Consider the following 18071-nt stretch of genomic DNA (forward strand, 5'->3'; position numbering starts at 1 on the left):
ATACTCCTAAAACTGTGCAAAACCTGCACTCTTGTAAAAGCACTTGTGTTTATTCTTCCAAATGCAGAACAGCTGCGTCTTCATGTAGAATATAATATTACATCTCCTCTTGATTGTATATATTTAGAAATGGTATCACCAATATGATCATAAAGCTGCATATAAAGGTTGTGCAATTCCATCACTAAAGTATTATTTTATATTAAAAACCCCTGGGTTAGGCATATTGATAAAAAGGCAGTTCAGTTTATAGAGTCTCTTTTGGAATCTTAGGCCTTTTCTGTGTACATTCACATTCTTCTTTGAAATGTTGCTGGTCTCTGTCACACTGATTGCTAAACTCTTTGTACAGGCATGTACGACAGCAGGCAGTGAGCCCTTGCTCCTGGCACTTTGTGCAGGTCAGCACCAGCTGGCAGCAGCGATGAGTAGAGCATAACCTGTATTTGTCCCAGGCTGTGCCGCAGTAATGGCAACCTAGTTAGAAAAACAGGTGTGAGAAATTCACCATCAAATAGTACATACACAGAAGTATTAGACTATAAATTGTGAGAGAAAAAAAAAAGATGCGATCCCTGATACCTAAACTAAGTTGGTGTAGCCACCGTCCCAGAGAAACGTATTAAAACATTTTGATGCCTCAGGTCAAAGGAAATGGGACTTTTACGGGCTTAGTAAAAAATTATATTTATTGGAGATTATTTAGAAAATTTCTTGCTGTTGAGCAAAAAATATATAGAAATACAGACAAAATAGTATAATACAATAGGTGCAAATGGGTTATAGACCCATGTGAGAAGGTGAGAATGGAACGAAAGGTGACAAGGTGAGAATGGTGACTTTTTTGAAACTCTGTCTGTGGGGCTCAGAATTGTGAGCTTGTTGAGAGAGAGTGTGTCTTGTCAGACTTCCAACGCGTTTCGGCGTATATTGCCTTTATCAAGGAAGCGGAGACAGTTCACCATGTCTGAAAGATGTAATAAATATATATTGAAGTGTACAATATAACACTATTTGAAAAAAATAGTGAAAAAATATATGTAGTAAACACATACAGGTGACCAAGGCGGTTATGTCCCGGCGTAGTATTATTCCCATTGCTCTTCCAAAACTATTCTCACGGGATTTCTGTGGGGTAGCTGTCTGAAATGATATGATTTTGGGTGATGGTAATATTGCCGGTTTGATATGGTTAAAATAGGAAATATATAGGCAATATATGTTAAGCAGACTTACATAGCATAGGGATCACATGGAGGGGATCCTTATCTTACACAGCATGGGGATCACATGAAGGGAATCCTTCTGGTTGGCCTAAAGGTATAGCATATTGGATCAATATTTTGAAAATGTATTTATTTTTTATAATTTCAATAGCTTTTTCCTGAGAGCACTATAAAGAATGGTGCTGGTCACTTACAGTTGAAAGACTTGATGGTGATCCAATTTTGTTAATTAGGAGGCCTGTGGAGAGTGCTTTTCATGGAGCCTGCATAGTAGAGGAACGTGATTGGTGACGGTACATGTATGGTTGTTTTTAAAAGGTATTGGTGTAAAAACGTATTGAGACTTACATATATAGGGAATTCCAGGTTCAGAAGAGCAGGGGGAGCCCTGGTCATGGATCCTGTTAGTTCCCTGGTAAAAAAGTATTTGTGTTGATCAGCCTTGTAGAGGGGCATTTGATGCACGTTGTGACTAAAGTACATCCAACAATGCAAAAATAGAGCATTGATTGGATGAAAACTTACGATTTGTAAGGCTGGATTGGAGTGGTATGGGTCCAGAAGAGCATGTCCTAGGGCGTCCGCGTTGTCCCTCGGTTGGAGGGAAGTGGCGCCCTGTTAGAAATCCCCGGCTATATATAGCCCACCGCGCATGCGCAATGGCGCAGGCGTGCGTCATGACGCCGGTCATGGGACCGGGTCGGAGCGAGGAAGCGATGCGCGCGCCGGTGGAGTTGCGCGCGCATATCTCCGGGCTGATCCAATCCCAGGTCGGCGTGAAGGCGGTGATGCGCGCGCTGATGGACTGCGCGCGCACCCTACCTGTGACGTGATGGGTATAGTACAGGATGTTCCGTAGCCGCCGACACGAAGATGAGACTTAGATCTCGGGGGATAGAAATCCCCAAAGTCTTTGTCTGTCCCCAGAGAAGGGTGCTCTGGGGCTCCCCGTGCCGGGTGGATTTGGGAAGGCAGGAGGGGAATACGACAGTCCCGGGCAATTAGACCTATCCTGGTCACAGGTTGCAATGTACATAAATGGTACAAACATTAAAAATAAAAATAATAATAATAATAAGGAGATAATTGAACATTATATTAAACAGCAATAATAATTACAAGGAGAGGAAAAGGGGAGCTGTCCATTTTGGTGGGGTGATCGATGGGCATCGATCGGTGGTACCAAATGAGGGCACATATGTAATTTCAAAAAAGTCACCATTCTCACCTTGTCACCTTTCGTTCCATTCTCACCTTCTCACATGGGTCTATAACCCATTTGCACCTATTGTATTATACTATTTTGTCTGTATTTCTATATATTTTTTGCTCAACAGCAAGAAATTTTCTAAATAATCTCCAATAAATATAATTTTTTACTAAGCCCGTAAAAGTCCCATTTCCTTTGACCTGAGGCATCAAAATGTTTTAATACGTTTCTCTGGGACGGTGGCTACACCAACTTAGTTTAGGTATCAGGGATCGCATCTTTTTTCTCTCACCCTTTGTGGATGGATAACACATCCGTGTCCTCATAGACCCCTGACCTAATACCTCCACACATTGTTTCGTTTTTTTGCCCAACAGCAAGGCAAAAAACACTATACTCTTTGTGACCTATAAATCCCAGCATCACCTGACTGAGAGTCTTTACTCCCAGCCAGGCAGCTGCAGGACAATCATTTCCTTCCCTCCAGCCTCTTATTTACAAGCTGGAGGCACTTTCGGGAGAAACGGGGGACACCATGGGGGACCTCATGGGCACCGAGTGGGACTCCCTCATGTCAAGCATACAGTCTACCTTTAAGGAAAAAGAACAACTAAATTCGGATATATTTGCACTCTTCACCACTTTAAAAAAACACCTGGAACGGAAATCATCCCTACATTGGCATGTCCGCACATTCGATAGATATATTAAGGAGAACATCAACCCAGCCGGCCTACGAATTCAAATTTTCCCCACAATCGAGAACATAACATCCCAGTTGAAACATGACTGGGAGGAAATACTCAACCAATGCTCTAAAAATCTGATGCTACTTCTGCAAGAAGAATATCTTAAGCAAAGTAAAAGCTTGGAAGGAGAAATTAAGAAAATATATGATCAACTCGCACCCCTAAAAACAGCTGCTTTATATAGTGAACAAGAAAAAAAGTTAAAAAACCATCTTGAAGAATATAGTAAAGAAATTCTTGTTAAAAAAGAAAAAAAGTATTGGCGAGACAAAAACGCTTTTACACAAGGCCGAGCCTACAAATGGACCAACCAATCTAGAACAAACCGCAACAGGATCCGCACCCCAAGAACCCCATACCAACAACAGTCCTCAGACTCATCCTCCTATAACTCAGGCGCTGAAATTTATAGGGGAAAAGACAGAAGTCACCCCCAGAAAACATTTGACAGACGCGAACATGAAAATCCTCAAGAACAAGGAGGTGCACAAGCCAACGACACTGAGATATCTGACACTACAACAACTCAAAAAAAATCTAAAACCTCACGAAATCTTTACGCGATCCAAAGTTAAAGGGGTTTTTTTAGGGAAACCCAATTCAAAAAACCTATCGAACTAAGATCCCACGGAAACAAGACCGGAGAACAAGAAGGATTGAATATCATCAATCTTTCCTCACATATCCTCACACAACCACAAAAAGAAGTACTCTCCCTTGGACTGTCATTCTGCCCCAGTCAAGGCATGGACAAATTTGAGGTCATAAAAGACCTCAACTTATTCGCTCGAAATTTATTACTAAAAGCTACTTATAGCAAAAAACCCATAACAGAACCAACACCTACCCCCCTGACTGCGGCCGAATACCGAGCTATCAGAGATCTTAATTTATTATTAGAAGAAGGCGGACTAGAGGATCTTGAAGAGACAGAAGCACTCTCAGATAGCGAAGAAGAAGATAGCGCGACAGGATCTACCAATGAAACACAATTCAAGAAAAAATCACACATTTTCCCTCCTCTCAACACAAATCCGGCTATTGCACTCTTCGTACGCCAAACTACCAAAGACATCGAACAAATACGTCAAACCACATACCCCACCAATCTTACACGTCATCAGACTCAAGCCTTAAAAGAACTACAAGCAAATGATTCCATCACCATAAAACCCTCTGATAAAGGGGGCAATGTGGTTCTAATGAACAATGAGCAATACCAAGAAATGTGCCTTAACATTCTGAAAAATAAAAAATATTACCAACAAATTTCCCCACTGATGGTACACAGCTTCAATGACGAATTCTACAAACTCATTGACAGAGCATACAACAATAAAACAATCACTCAAACCCTCTGGGAATTTATTCGCATCAAACACCCACGAGTACCAACATTTTATGCACTCCCCAAAGTGCACAAAAATCCACTCAACCCGCCAGGACGACCCATTATCTCCGGAAACGGATGCATTACAGAAAACATCAGTCAGGTGATTGATGCTCACCTCAAACCCTTTGTAACCAAACTTGCATCATATGTTAAAGATACTGGACATTTACTCCAAATACTAGACAATATCATCATACCAACAGATGCTTTCCTCGTCACTATTGACGTTGAAACGCTCTATAACAACATCCCTCACCCCAAAGGTCTAAAAGTGGTAGAAAAAGTCCTTCAACAAGCAAGCAGATATGATACCAATTTCAGCAATTTCATTTTACAGATGTTGAAATTCATATTAAACCACAACATCTTCTCCTTCTGTGGTACGTACTACGTTCAAACGTGCGGTGTGGCAATGGGCACAAGCTGTGCACCCACATACGCCAATATATATCTAGGCGAATGGGAAGAGGATTTCCTATCATCAGAAAAACTCATCAAATACACAAGTCATATCTCCCTCTGGCAAAGATACATCGACGATGTTTTCCTTATATGGACCGGATCAGAAACCTTATTATTAGAATGTCTTAATCAAATGAATCAGAACCAATATAATATGTATTTCACCATATCCTATAATCAAACAAAAATACCATTCCTGGACACTTATATTTACAAAGATGATGCAGGCAATCTTCTAACAACACTTTTCAGAAAACCAACAGCCGGCAACACAATACTTCACTTCAAGAGCTCCCACCCTGAACCTCTCAAAAACTCAATACCCTACAGTCAGTTCCTCAGACTTAAGAGGAACTGTAGCAAAACCTTGGAATTCCAAAAAGAAGCTAATGCCCTTACAGAACGACTTATAAACAGAGGATACTCCAAGACATGCCTTAGAAAGGCCTTTAACCGAGCCAATAAATTGGACAGACATGAGATCCTTTATAAACAGACTAAAAAGGACACAAAAACAGATGCACCCCCCACGAGAATCATCATGCGTTTCTCAAATGAACATAAAAAAATAAGAAACGTAATACAGAAGAATTGGTCCATTCTTACCGAGGACCCCTCACTTAAGGAATTGGTACCTGCTCACCCCCTCATCACTTACAGAAAATCTCGCTCTGTTCATCAAACTCTAGTAAGAAGCGAAATGAAATCCCAAAGAGACCCATGCAAAACCGCGGGAACTTTCCCATGCGGTTCTTGCGCCCAATGCGCAGTGATATGCAAATCCACACGCTTACTTCTTCCCAATGGTGAAACTTTCATTCCCCGCCATTTTGCTAACTGCAAAACTAAAGGGGTAGTATATATTATGAACTGTGAATGTGGATCATTTTACATCGGGAAAACTCGCCAAGAATTTGGACTAAGAGTAAATAAACACATGCAAAGTATGACCATGGGCAATTTCCATCTCCCATTAGGTCGCCATATAACTCATCATCACAAATACAAAATGCCAAAAGTCACTTTTTCTGCTCTAGATCGCATCCATATACCAGCCAGAGGAGGGGACTGGAATAAGTCCCTTCTACAAAAAGAGATGCGCTGGATAAAAAAACTTAACGCTACAACACCCCCCGGATTAAACGAAAATGAAAGTTACCGTCCCTTCCTTGAAGGTTTCTGCTCAGGAAAAACAGACTGATGATCCATACCATCTTGAATCTATTGCCCATAAACAATGACCAAGAATACCTCCTAGATCCACCCCACAAACTTGACATTTGACAACTTTCCCCAATTTATTATTTCCCCCCCCCCCCTTCCCCTTATTATTTTTTATATTTTATTTTTTATTTTTTATTATTTTTTATTATTTATTTTTTATTTTTATTTCTTATTTCCTATTATTTAATTTTCTTCATTATTTATTTTCCATCCCAGGTATGACATATGTGCCCTCATTTGGTACCACCGATCGATGCCCATCGATCACCCCACCAAAATGGACAGCTCCCCTTTTCCTCTCCTTGTAATTATTATTGCTGTTTAATATAATGTTCAATTATCTCCTTATTATTATTATTATTTTTATTTTTAATGTTTGTACCATTTATGTACATTGCAACCTGTGACCAGGATAGGTCTAATTGCCCGGGACTGTCGTATTCCCCTCCTGCCTTCCCAAATCCACCCGGCACGGGGAGCCCCAGAGCACCCTTCTCTGGGGACAGACAAAGACTTTGGGGATTTCTATCCCCCGAGATCTAAGTCTCATCTTCGTGTCGGCGGCTACGGAACATCCTGTACTATACCCATCACGTCACAGGTAGGGTGCGCGCGCAGTCCATCAGCGCGCGCATCACCGCCTTCACGCCGACCTGGGATTGGATCAGCCCGGAGATATGCGCGCGCAACTCCACCGGCGCGCGCATCGCTTCCTCGCTCCGACCCGGTCCCATGACCGGCGTCATGACGCACGCCTGCGCCATTGCGCATGCGCGGTGGGCTATATATAGCCGGGGATTTCTAACAGGGCGCCACTTCCCTCCAACCGAGGGACAACGCGGACGCCCTAGGACATGCTCTTCTGGACCCATACCACTCCAATCCAGCCTTACAAATCGTAAGTTTTCATCCAATCAATGCTCTATTTTTGCATTGTTGGATGTACTTTAGTCACAACGTGCATCAAATGCCCCTCTACAAGGCTGATCAACACAAATACTTTTTTACCAGGGAACTAACAGGATCCATGACCAGGGCTCCCCCTGCTGTTCTGAACCTGGAATTCCCTATATATGTAAGTCTCAATACGTTTTTACACCAATACCTTTTAAAAACAACCATACATGTACCGTCACCAATCACATTCCTCTACTATGCAGGCTCCATGAAAAGCACTCTCCACAGGCCTCCTAATTAACAAAATTGGATCACCATCAAGTCTTTCAACTGTAAGTGACCAGCACCATTCTTTATAGTGCTCTCAGGAAAAAGCTATTGAAATTATAAAAAATAAATACATTTTCAAAATATTGATCAAATATGCTATACCTTTAGGCCAACCAGAAGGATTCCCTTCATGTGATCCCCATGCTGTGTAAGATAAGGATCCCCTCCATGTGATCCCTATGCTATGTAAGTCTGCTTAACATATATTGCCTATATATTTCCTATTTTAACCATATCAAACCAGCAATATTACCATCACCCAAAATCATATCATTTCAGACAGCTACCCCACAGAAATCCCGTGAGAATAGTTTTGGAAGAGCAATGGGAATAATACAACCCGGGACATAACCGCCTTGGTCACCTGTATGTGTTTACTACATATATTTTTTCACTATTTTTTTCAAATAGTGTTATATTGTACACTTCAATATATATTTATTACATCTTTCAGACATGGTGAACTGTCTCCGCTTCCTTGATAAAGGCAATATACGCCGAAACGCGTTGGAAGTCTGACAAGACACACTCTCTCTCAACAAGCTCACAATTCTGAGCCCCACAGACAGAGTTTCAAAAAAGTCACCATTCTCACCTTGTCACCTTTCGTTCCATTCTTACCTTCTCACATGGGTCTATAACCCATTTGCACCTATTGTATTATACTATTTTGTCTGTATTTCTATATATTTTTTGCTCAACAGCAAGAAATTTTCTAAATAATCTCCAATAAATATAATTTTTTACTAAGCCCGTAAAAGTCCCATTTCCTTTGACCTGAGGCATCAAAATGTTTTAATTAGACTATAAATTATCTTGTTTTTAAAGACATACTATGCTGTAATATTTATATATGCATTGCTTATAAAAGCTCACAATCCACTACTTTCATGACAGAGTAAAGCCAGCTATAGATGAAGCAAATTTTCTTTATTTCCCCATCAACACAGTCAGTGAGTGTTCTCCCTGGGGGGGGGGGGGGTGTATTTTACATGCAATAAACGGCATATAAAATCCGGCAGGCTGGTTGTACCCAAGTTATCGATTGATAACTCAACTTGTAATTCAGCTTGGGTACATTCAACCTGCCCAACTTCGGTACATTCAGCCTGCCCATACACGATTCAAATGTAAGCCAGTTTAGCGGAAACCATCTATGGCTGGCAAAGCTGGCCATAGACAGGGTGGATGGAGGAAATCCCCGGTCAAAACATTGTATTCTGAGAGCAGCTTCTGCTGCAGCCACTGATTGAGAAAAGTTTTCCAACTTATCTGTTCGACAGAAGTTGATCTATCGATTGTCTTCTTTTGAACAGGGAGGACCACACACTGAATTTTGTTCATGCTGAGCCGGCTAAATTATGATCAGTCTTTGGTCAGCTTTACTATATAAACATGCTATAAAAACGCAAAAAAACAAAGCATTCACATACATGGTAGCTTCTTTTTTACCCCAGTTCTATATAGTCATATAGATAGTCCTATCAGTTAGCTTTTTTTTTTACATTTAGATATCAGGGCCATTTCTTTTGAACCTCAAACCGAATTTTGTTTTCACACGCCAAATACAACTCAATGGGGGAGACTTACTAAACCTTGTGCACACAGACACAGACCTCTAACAGCATTTGAAAGACTGTCTTCTCTTGAAGATGCCTCGTCCTATTTTATCTTTGGTATACAAGGAGATCCTATCCCATACACATAGCATACTCCCTACGTATACAAAATTGTGGTAAAAAAAACTTGAAGCTTGAGATATCCCCCAAGGACTGGCACACCGCATTTTTATTCACACATAAATCGTCGGTCTTTTGCTATGCTCAAGATAAAAATTTCAAACTGCTCTCCAGGTGGTATCGAGACCCAGTATCAATTCAGCGGATCTTCCCCAAATCCTCAGACACGTGCTGGCACTATCACAAAGAGAGAGGAACGTATCTACACATTTGGTGGGAATGCCATCGGATTCACCCATTTTGGACTTGAGATTTACGAGTATCTCACCCCTTGTTCTAAAATGGCCCTATTGTCCATTTAGCTGGGCTCCATTAAATCGCAGAAATCAAGCCCTCTCAGATTTATCCCATCAGCTGCAAGACGGCTAATTTCCAAGTTTTGGAAATCTACCAGCACACCTCCTCGGAATCCAAGGGTAGATATAATGAATGACATCATGCTCATGGGGGAAATGCAAGCTAGGAAACTGGAAGCATGGGAAAAACAAAACAAGTTGTGGTATACAGTATATGGCTTCACCATTACGCCTCGGAAAGGTTTCATAGAAGATTCTCTACTCAGGCCAGGATAGGTGGTTAGCTTGGATGTGGGGAATAGGGAATTGGATTTGCCTGCCTCTTCTCCAACCTCCTGCTCTTTTAATAACCCTCCTGCCCTTCTTCTCTTTGAAAGCCCTGTACACATGGGCTAAATGTTGGGAGACAGGTTCAATAAATAATGTCCAACATTGGAACTGTGTGTATGTCAGCCGGGCCGACTTCTGTCAAACATACATGCAGGAAAACCAGCAGCCAACTGAGTTGAAGGAAAATAAACTATTAGTGTGTACCAGGCTTAAGTTTCTTCAACGGCCAACCCATCTAGAGGAGATCTGTGGTAGTTTTGCAATCTTTTTGGGCCACTTTGTGTCTACCAATTTATCAGCCTATTTTTTTCCTCTTTCCTTTCCTTTCTTTCTCCCTCTTTTTTTTTTTTTTTTTTTTCCCCTTGGATGGAGGATTTACAGGTTCTATATTTTGCTTTTGTTATTTGTTGCGACATTTATAAGGATGTTCAACCAATTTTGTTAATTCTTATTTGTGGTACTTCTCATACAATGATAACAATTGTTACCTCATTTTCAGCAGCTGTGCATCATAACTAACTAATCATTCAGCTTGTTTAATTATGCTTTGACAATAAGGCCCCTTTCACACATACAGTCCGTTCAGTTCATCAGTTCAGTCACGTCAAATGTATCAGTTTTCCATCCGTTTTTCATTCGTTTTTCATCCGTTTTTCATCAGTTGTTATCCGTTTTTCATCCGTTGTCGTCCGTTTTTCATCCGTTGTCATCCGTTGTCATCAGTTGACATCAGTTTTTCATCCGTTGTCATCAGTTGACATCCGTTTTTCATCCGTTGTCATCAGTTGACATCCGTTTTTCATCCGTTGTCATCCGTTTTTCGTCCGATCCGTTTTTTTGACGGATGAAAAATAGGGCAATCATCCGTTCAAAAAAACGGACATTGACGGAAGTGGATGAAAACGGATGTTAACTGATGATCATCAGTTGTCATCCGTTTTTACATAGAGATGCATTGATGTCCGTTTTTCATCCTTCAACGGATGGATGAAAAACGGACAAACGGACAGCATGTGTGAAAGGGGCCTAAAACCTAGAAGCTGCACAGCTGCACCAGATTCCACGTGCACCAGTTTTAGTAAATCACTCCCAATAATTAATTTATCAGAAAGAATGTGCCCAGATCAGAAAAATACTAAGGTAACACTTACACAGAAATGTGCTGGTTTAAAATTGTTTGGGTTTGTGCAGATGCTTTCTTTTGTAGATTGACTGAACCCTGTATGTATTGGGCTTTTCTAAAATGACCCCACCTCTTATTTGTAGGCTTCACTAAATTCATGAGAGTGGTAGACACACCTGTTTTGTGCACAGTGTTGTGTGCCGATAAAGGTATATGTACAAATTACTCCTACGGTATATAGTTATGCAGTAATAACTGCAGTCTGTATGCAGCAAGACAATATGTTTCTGAGCCTTGAAAGCTACACTCAATCCAATATTTTGTCATCAACACAATTTTCCTTTGTGACCCAAAGCTGAACTTTGGCCAGATATAAAGGACACAATTGAATGCAGCTCTGTAATCATCATCGATAAATATAATTCAAATGCAAACAGTGAAAGTACCAGATTTTGACCTGGAATATGAGGATCCCCCCCCCCCCTACATCCAGCAGCACACCTCACAGTCCTCTATTACACCCAGGAGTACCTATCAGAGTGCCCACACACATCCAGGAGTGTATATTACAGCCCTCTTCTACATCCATATGTGTGTCTGGTCCTCCTGTAAATGCTTGGTGCAAGGCAATCACATTATTGGCTGCGAAGTAGTCAGTGGTCCTACCAACTAGCGCTGGGGAGATGGAAGGGGAATCTACACTCAGGACTGCGGAAGGGACCCGGTCTCCATATTACACAGACAGGGTCTCTGCAGCCCTGATAAATTCTTTTACTGCTATTATAGTGCTGATCTATTCCTGGTTACTGTATCTCTTAACCTGGCTTTTTACACGTTTTACGCCCCCCCCCCCCCAAACTCTGTCCAATATGCAACTGGTTCAGTATATTCCCCTTGATTTAACAAATCACAATTCCTAAATGCACAAAATACTGGATATTAACAGTTTTGTTAACAGGGATTGTTGACCCAGGGAATATCTGATGATCTGAGCCATGTGGGGGGGTCAGGAAAGAGTGTATTTTCTTCCCTGCCTGAGCAAATCAGGTCATGCTTTTTAGAGTGTTTTTCTCTTCCCCTGCATCAGCTGTGGATATAGGATTCTGTATATGAAGGTTTTCAATTTATTTATTCATTTTCTATTAGTGGAACTAACTGGACTTTTGTCTTTTTTACAACCTGACTAAATATGTAAAATATATAAGCATATGTAACAGTACTTACTTGATATGATGTCATCGTTAAAAGAAATGGTATATCGCCCATCAAAAACAAACAGCTTTCCCCTGAAAAAGCCATCTGGGAACTGTTCCAGGTATTTATGGATGCCCCCCTTCAGCTGGTAGACTTCTTTGCAAACAGCCTACAGAAGGAATAAGGAAAAAAATAACTTAAATATCATATATGCTTCGTACAAAATCACTACTTGAGGTGACTGTAGTCAAGTTACTGCACTTGCAAAAATAAAAACAAATATTGATTTTGAAGTGTATAAACTAAGTACTGTCCATAAGTGCCGGTTCACATTTCTGCGATGCGGGAACGCTGTGAATATACAGCGTGTTCCCGCATCACAGCCGCACCCCTGGCAGTTCACACTGCCTTATGCGATACACTGGGGGTGTCAATCAAAAGTTAACGACACCCCCAGATCAGATCGCACAGAATCGGATCGCACTAGTGTGAACCACCATGCAAACCGATTCTGCTGCGGACCAAAAAAAAGGGTCCTGTGGTAGTAGGGTGCAATTGCGGTGCAAATTCAGCCATACAAACCGTATGACTGAATTTGCACCGCACAGAGATCGCATGTAATTTTAGGAGCAGTGCGCTCCGAATTACATGCGATCTCTGTGATCGCAGAAATGTGAACCGACACTAATACTCATTTTGTTTGCACTAACATTTAAAGTTTCAGGTCAAGGTGTCCCTTTAGTCTAAACGGGCACTGTTTGGACTTAGAAGAAGAGGAGAACACCCCTGAAAGCTTGTCCTGATAAATTAAATCTTTGTGCAAAATAAATACACTGAACAAAATTATAAATGCAACACTTTTGTTTTTGTCCCCATTTTTCATGAGCTGAACTTAAAAATCTAAGACTTTTTCTATATACACAAAAGGTCTTTTTCTCTCAAATATTGTTCACAAATCTGTCCAATTCTGTGTTTGTGAGCATTTCTCCTTTGCCGAGATAATCCATCCACCTCACAGGTGTGGCATATCAAGATACTGATTAGACAGCATGATTATTGCACAGGTGTGCCTCAAGCCTCGTACACACGCGTCGAAAATCGGCAGGGAATTTTCGTCCGACGACCGATCTGCCGATTTTCAGCTTGTTAGTATGATGCTTCCGACAACCGACTCCGACTTTTCGGCCGAAAAAAATCTGGTGTGCAGGCTATAAAATTTTTGTCCGCCGTCAAAACACAGGGAAAAATCTAATGAGCAAGACTGGGCATGCTCAGAGAAGAAAGAACACAAAGAAAGCAAACCAACACATGACATCACTTCTGAAGTAGAATTTTGTCGGGCGAGAAAATTCATGTGCAGTCTAGGCACATTCCAACCAACAAAACACCACTCTGGACAAAAGACGGACGATCGGTCAGCCGATAATCGTTGCGCGTGTACTAGGCTTTAGGCTGGCCACAATAAAAGGCCACTCTAAAATGTGAATAAAAGCTGCCGCCCCCAAGGTCCCCCTGTATTAGCCTATAACCATATGATGATCCTTGTCTACCGAGGGCATTGTGGGTATTTCAGGTCATTAGAAACCTTTGAGAGTCTACTTGTCTCAGACCTGTAACAGGCTAGTAGTGAATCAGACAAGTTCAGAGCAAAGCACAAACAGGAAAAAGAGCCATTATACCTGTAGTTAAAGATGAAACCGACTTTTATCTAAAAACAAGACTTTTAAAACATGAACATACTGATAAATGTATATCTAATGGTGCTCATAGGAAATAGTCCACTGATAAATGTATATCTAATATAAATGTAAATCTAATAAAATGTATATTTTTTAATATGCATGTCGCTTGGTTCATAGCTGCACCAGCTTTAGAAATACATGTTCAGGGTTTGCTCCCCCAACTTTTTGCTTGTTTATTATGTATTCGGTCTGACCAGACTTCTGAGGTTGAGCACCCATCCCCCCCCCCCCGCCACACACACACCTGTACTCTATCAGTGTCCACTATCAAGTAGATATAGGAGGAGTCCCTTGTAGTGCATTAGCACATCTCTCCCAGCAAGGAGTGTTGTCTCCAAGGGTTAGAGAGGCTGGATTCATCCTTTATGGATAGTGTAGGACCCACGGATAATGGGGTACTTTGACATAGTGGTGGGCTTGAGCACGACATGGCCATATGGTGGGACCAAATCCCCATTTTTATTTATGGATTGTCTTCATATTTGATAGTCATTTCTTTTGCATGTGTACGCTATTCTTTTTTAATATGCATGTCGCTTGGTTCATAGCTGCACCAGCTTTAGAAATACATGTTCAGGGTTTGCTCCCCCAACTTTTTGCTTGTTTATAAATGTATATCTAATGGTGCTCATAGGAAATAGTCCACTGATAAATGTATATCTAACGGTGCTCATAGTTTCAAACCGCCTGCAAGAACTTCATAAGGGTATAGGAAATCTGTAAATTCTGAAATTGTACATAAGTGTTCCACAGTGTCAGCTATATGAAAAACTTCTAGAGTTAATTAGCCAACCTTGGTTAAAAACAGGATCTGCTGAATAAACATATTAAAATACAATTTTCTATTATTCTAGCCAGATAAATACAATCATATATATATATATATATATATATATATATATATATATATATATATATATATATATATATATATATATATATACACACACATACACATACACACACACATAAATATAATTCTTTTTATTTTTACATCAGATAGAATTGATTGAAACATATGCAGCATTATACATGAAGTATGGCATCAGAATCATACAAAATAGTACAATCTCAAGCAGGTGGTCAGTTACAATTTGTAGACAAACAGCAAAAGGAGTCACAAAAGACAGTTGTACAAAGTGTGCAATATCCAGGCAAAGGCAAGGATAGAGCAGTATAGAATTACCAAGGCATAGCTAACATTATCATGGTATCAAATAACCAATAGATGGAAAAAAGGGAGGGGCAAGAAAGAAAAGGAAGGGGGGAATATTTTATTATAATAGCTTACACGCATTTTCTCACCTTTGATCTGAGGTAAGCTGAACCACGTTCACAGCGGATTCCTCCTGTACAGTACATTAACACAGTCTTATCCTTAAATAAGTCCAGATTTTGATCAACGTAGTCGGGAAAGTAGCTAAATTTCCTGATGTTTGGAGCCAGGCAATTCTGAAACTGCCCCTATATAAAACACACAGAGCATGTTAGAAAAATAATAAAGGCTACCATAAAAGAAATAATGTTCATGCTGGCAATCAGTAAATTCAACACAGTAAATTATTCTGTATCCCAATCATGTCTAGGTCTATACTGTACACTGCACTGTATAGGGTCGAAAACAGCGAGCATCTTATGTACAGTATGCGATTCTGTACATTAGGTCTCTTAGTGAGACCTAAATTTTGGATTTAGAAGATTAATTTAGTAATTTCTAAATGTAATGCTGAATTTCAATATAAAAAAAAAGAAAAAGAAGAAGAAATAAAATAAAAATTTAAAAAAGGTTAAAAGGAACCTGTCAGAATAGAAATATAGGAGCCGTCATTGCTAACTTGTTTTACCTGGTGCAAGCTCCAAGGCTGCCATTCTTATAATTCACTCTGTGAGTTGCAAACCATGAAAAAAAGTTTATGTACTGCAGACATTTCCTGGTTGATAAAAGGTCAGGTTATGACATCAAAGCAACATGCAAACATTCTTTCCACTATCAAGGAGGGACTAACATATGTGACAGGAAGTCAGGTAAATCTGTGGGTGTTGTCACAGATGGGAGATACATTTCTGCCTTGTTTAAACAATTCACCAATTACTATCAGGTGTCGGCTGCGAAGGTAGCCAGAAAGGTTTAAGGATGTTGGAAAGCTTCAGCTATTCAGAATGAGGCAATTAAGGCCTCTATAAGTTATCCAGAGGATGACTACTGATTGCTGCCTCCTGAAGCTGTGTGCGTTAAGGAGAGCAGTGAGCCGAGAGACTTCTGAAGGTGAGGTGGTGGACTTTTTCTGTGTGAAAAGAAAACAAATAGACTATTGGTTTTTCTGCTGTATGACCAGCAGTGTCTGCCCAGCAGTAGGTTGGGACAGACACCATAGGTAGGTTCCTGTGTTGTGAAGGTAGACGCCCCAAGTGGCTAGGGTTTATTTTATGTTTTGTTTGATTTATGCTGTTTGGATGTTTGCATTTGTTTCCAGCAAATTGGAAGAATAAACCATAGACCGTTGTTTTTCAACCACTCCTCGGCTGTCTCTCTGTGTAACGAACCCCCCCAAGGGGTCACCCACACCCGCTACCGAGCTAAACCCTCACACATACTAAAAACAAAAATAAATATTTTGTATATTCACCAGCTTTCACAAAAATCTATTTTTTTTAATATTCAGTGGATACATTTTTAATACTTACAATTTTGCTTTCATAAAAATTCCGGCAATCCAGCAAAATTGTGTCCCTGTGTTCATAAAGACATTCAGACAAATATCGTTCTACTCTTTTATGAAACTCCTCCGGAGAGAGGTGTATAGCTGCACAGACAAAATACAATGTCATGATATAAAAAGGTCACTAGCATCAAACGGTTACACCATTAAATTTCTGTCTACTTTATACTTCCAACAATGTAGTCTGTTCTTTAAAAGAAATTGCAGTCAACAAATAAAATAATTCAATGAACTATGCAATGTATTAAAGAGAATCTGTGCTAAAGTCAGAGAGTGTTATTGTATTCTATTTTGATTTATATACAATTCCAAAAAGGTCAGCTGACAGTACTTTCTGATGCATTTGCTGCTTCCTGCATGACCAATCACACGTTTTCTTTTTTTTTTTTTTTACAATCCAGGACTTTTTATTGAAAAAGTATAAAAGCATAAAAACAATACAAATAAAAAATTTAGTAAAAAATTTTGAAATGGTGAGTTCAGTACATTCAGATATACAGAACAGACAAGCGAGAGATGGGCCAACATTGAGCAGCATTCACAACTAATTAGTCATGAGCACATAATGGGAGATGGAGGGAGGAGGAGGAGGGGGAAAGGGAGGTTCAATCAGGGTATTATCTAATAGCATAGAGCCCAAAGTACAGAAAGTAGTGCTACACAGTGTTACACAAACAGTAACCCCACTAGTTGGATGTTCAGGGAAACCACACTTGGTCAAATTTCCATGGTCAACCTCTGTTCATGTACGAAGTCTTTTACATAGGGAGTAAAGCATCTATCATATCCTCCCAGAATGCCACAGTAAGAGACTCTGCCGAAGTCCACTGCAGAAGGATCTCCTTTTTAGCAAAATACAGGAGGTAAGAAATCAATAATTTCAAATGATGTGACGTGTGCGTAATCATGAAGTCCTAGCAAGGCTAAATCTGGTGAGACAGATAATAATAGTTAGGTATAAATCGTGGATAAAAAGGCGCTGGTAATCTTTTATGTTGCTGGATACAATTATTCTAGGTATCACGTATTTTTATAAAATTATTATTATAAAAAAAATTTGTATATTATGCTGAATTAAACAAGTGCAAATCATGATTAATAAATAACAAAAGTGCTTAGTAGTGCATCAATCTAAAATTGCAAGTGTTGATTCTGGCAGTCTGGCAGGAAGGGAGAGATAGCGCGAGCTGTGCTTCCTGCCGGGTAGGGTTTTCTGATAGCACACCGGTGCTGGACGGAGCGTGCTACATGAGCGGGAGCAGATATTCAAGCTAAAGATATCGAGGAGAGGTTTGATCCACCCAGATAAAGGGATCACAGGCGTTGGGGGTCATTACGACCTATTGGAAGCTGGTAAGAGGCCACGTGTGACACACCCCACCACCTGGAGCACTTTAAAAAACAAGAATGTAGAAGCACAATCCAATTGCACGAAT

General features: G+C 40.2%; 1 protein-coding gene across 1 annotated transcript in view; it reads right to left on the reverse strand.

The window, feature by feature from the left end:
* Window positions 1–205: 205 nt before the first annotated feature.
* The window catches only part of TSTD2 (thiosulfate sulfurtransferase like domain containing 2), a 46117-nt gene continuing 28251 nt past the window's right edge, over window positions 206–18071 (reverse strand). The window contains exons 6-9 of the mRNA XM_082243348.1: window positions 16601–16719; window positions 15221–15379; window positions 12204–12342; window positions 206–477 (exon numbers count right to left, since the gene is read on the reverse strand). Of these exons, the coding sequence (XP_082099474.1) occupies window positions 248–477; window positions 12204–12342; window positions 15221–15379; window positions 16601–16719 (647 nt within the window). The 3' untranslated portion in view covers window positions 206–247. The remainder of the gene's footprint in view (window positions 478–12203; window positions 12343–15220; window positions 15380–16600; window positions 16720–18071) is intronic.

Source organism: Pelophylax lessonae (assembly GCF_965119305.1).
Source record: "Pelophylax lessonae genome assembly, chromosome: 1".
Taxonomy (NCBI): domain Eukaryota; kingdom Metazoa; phylum Chordata; class Amphibia; order Anura; family Ranidae; genus Pelophylax; species Pelophylax lessonae.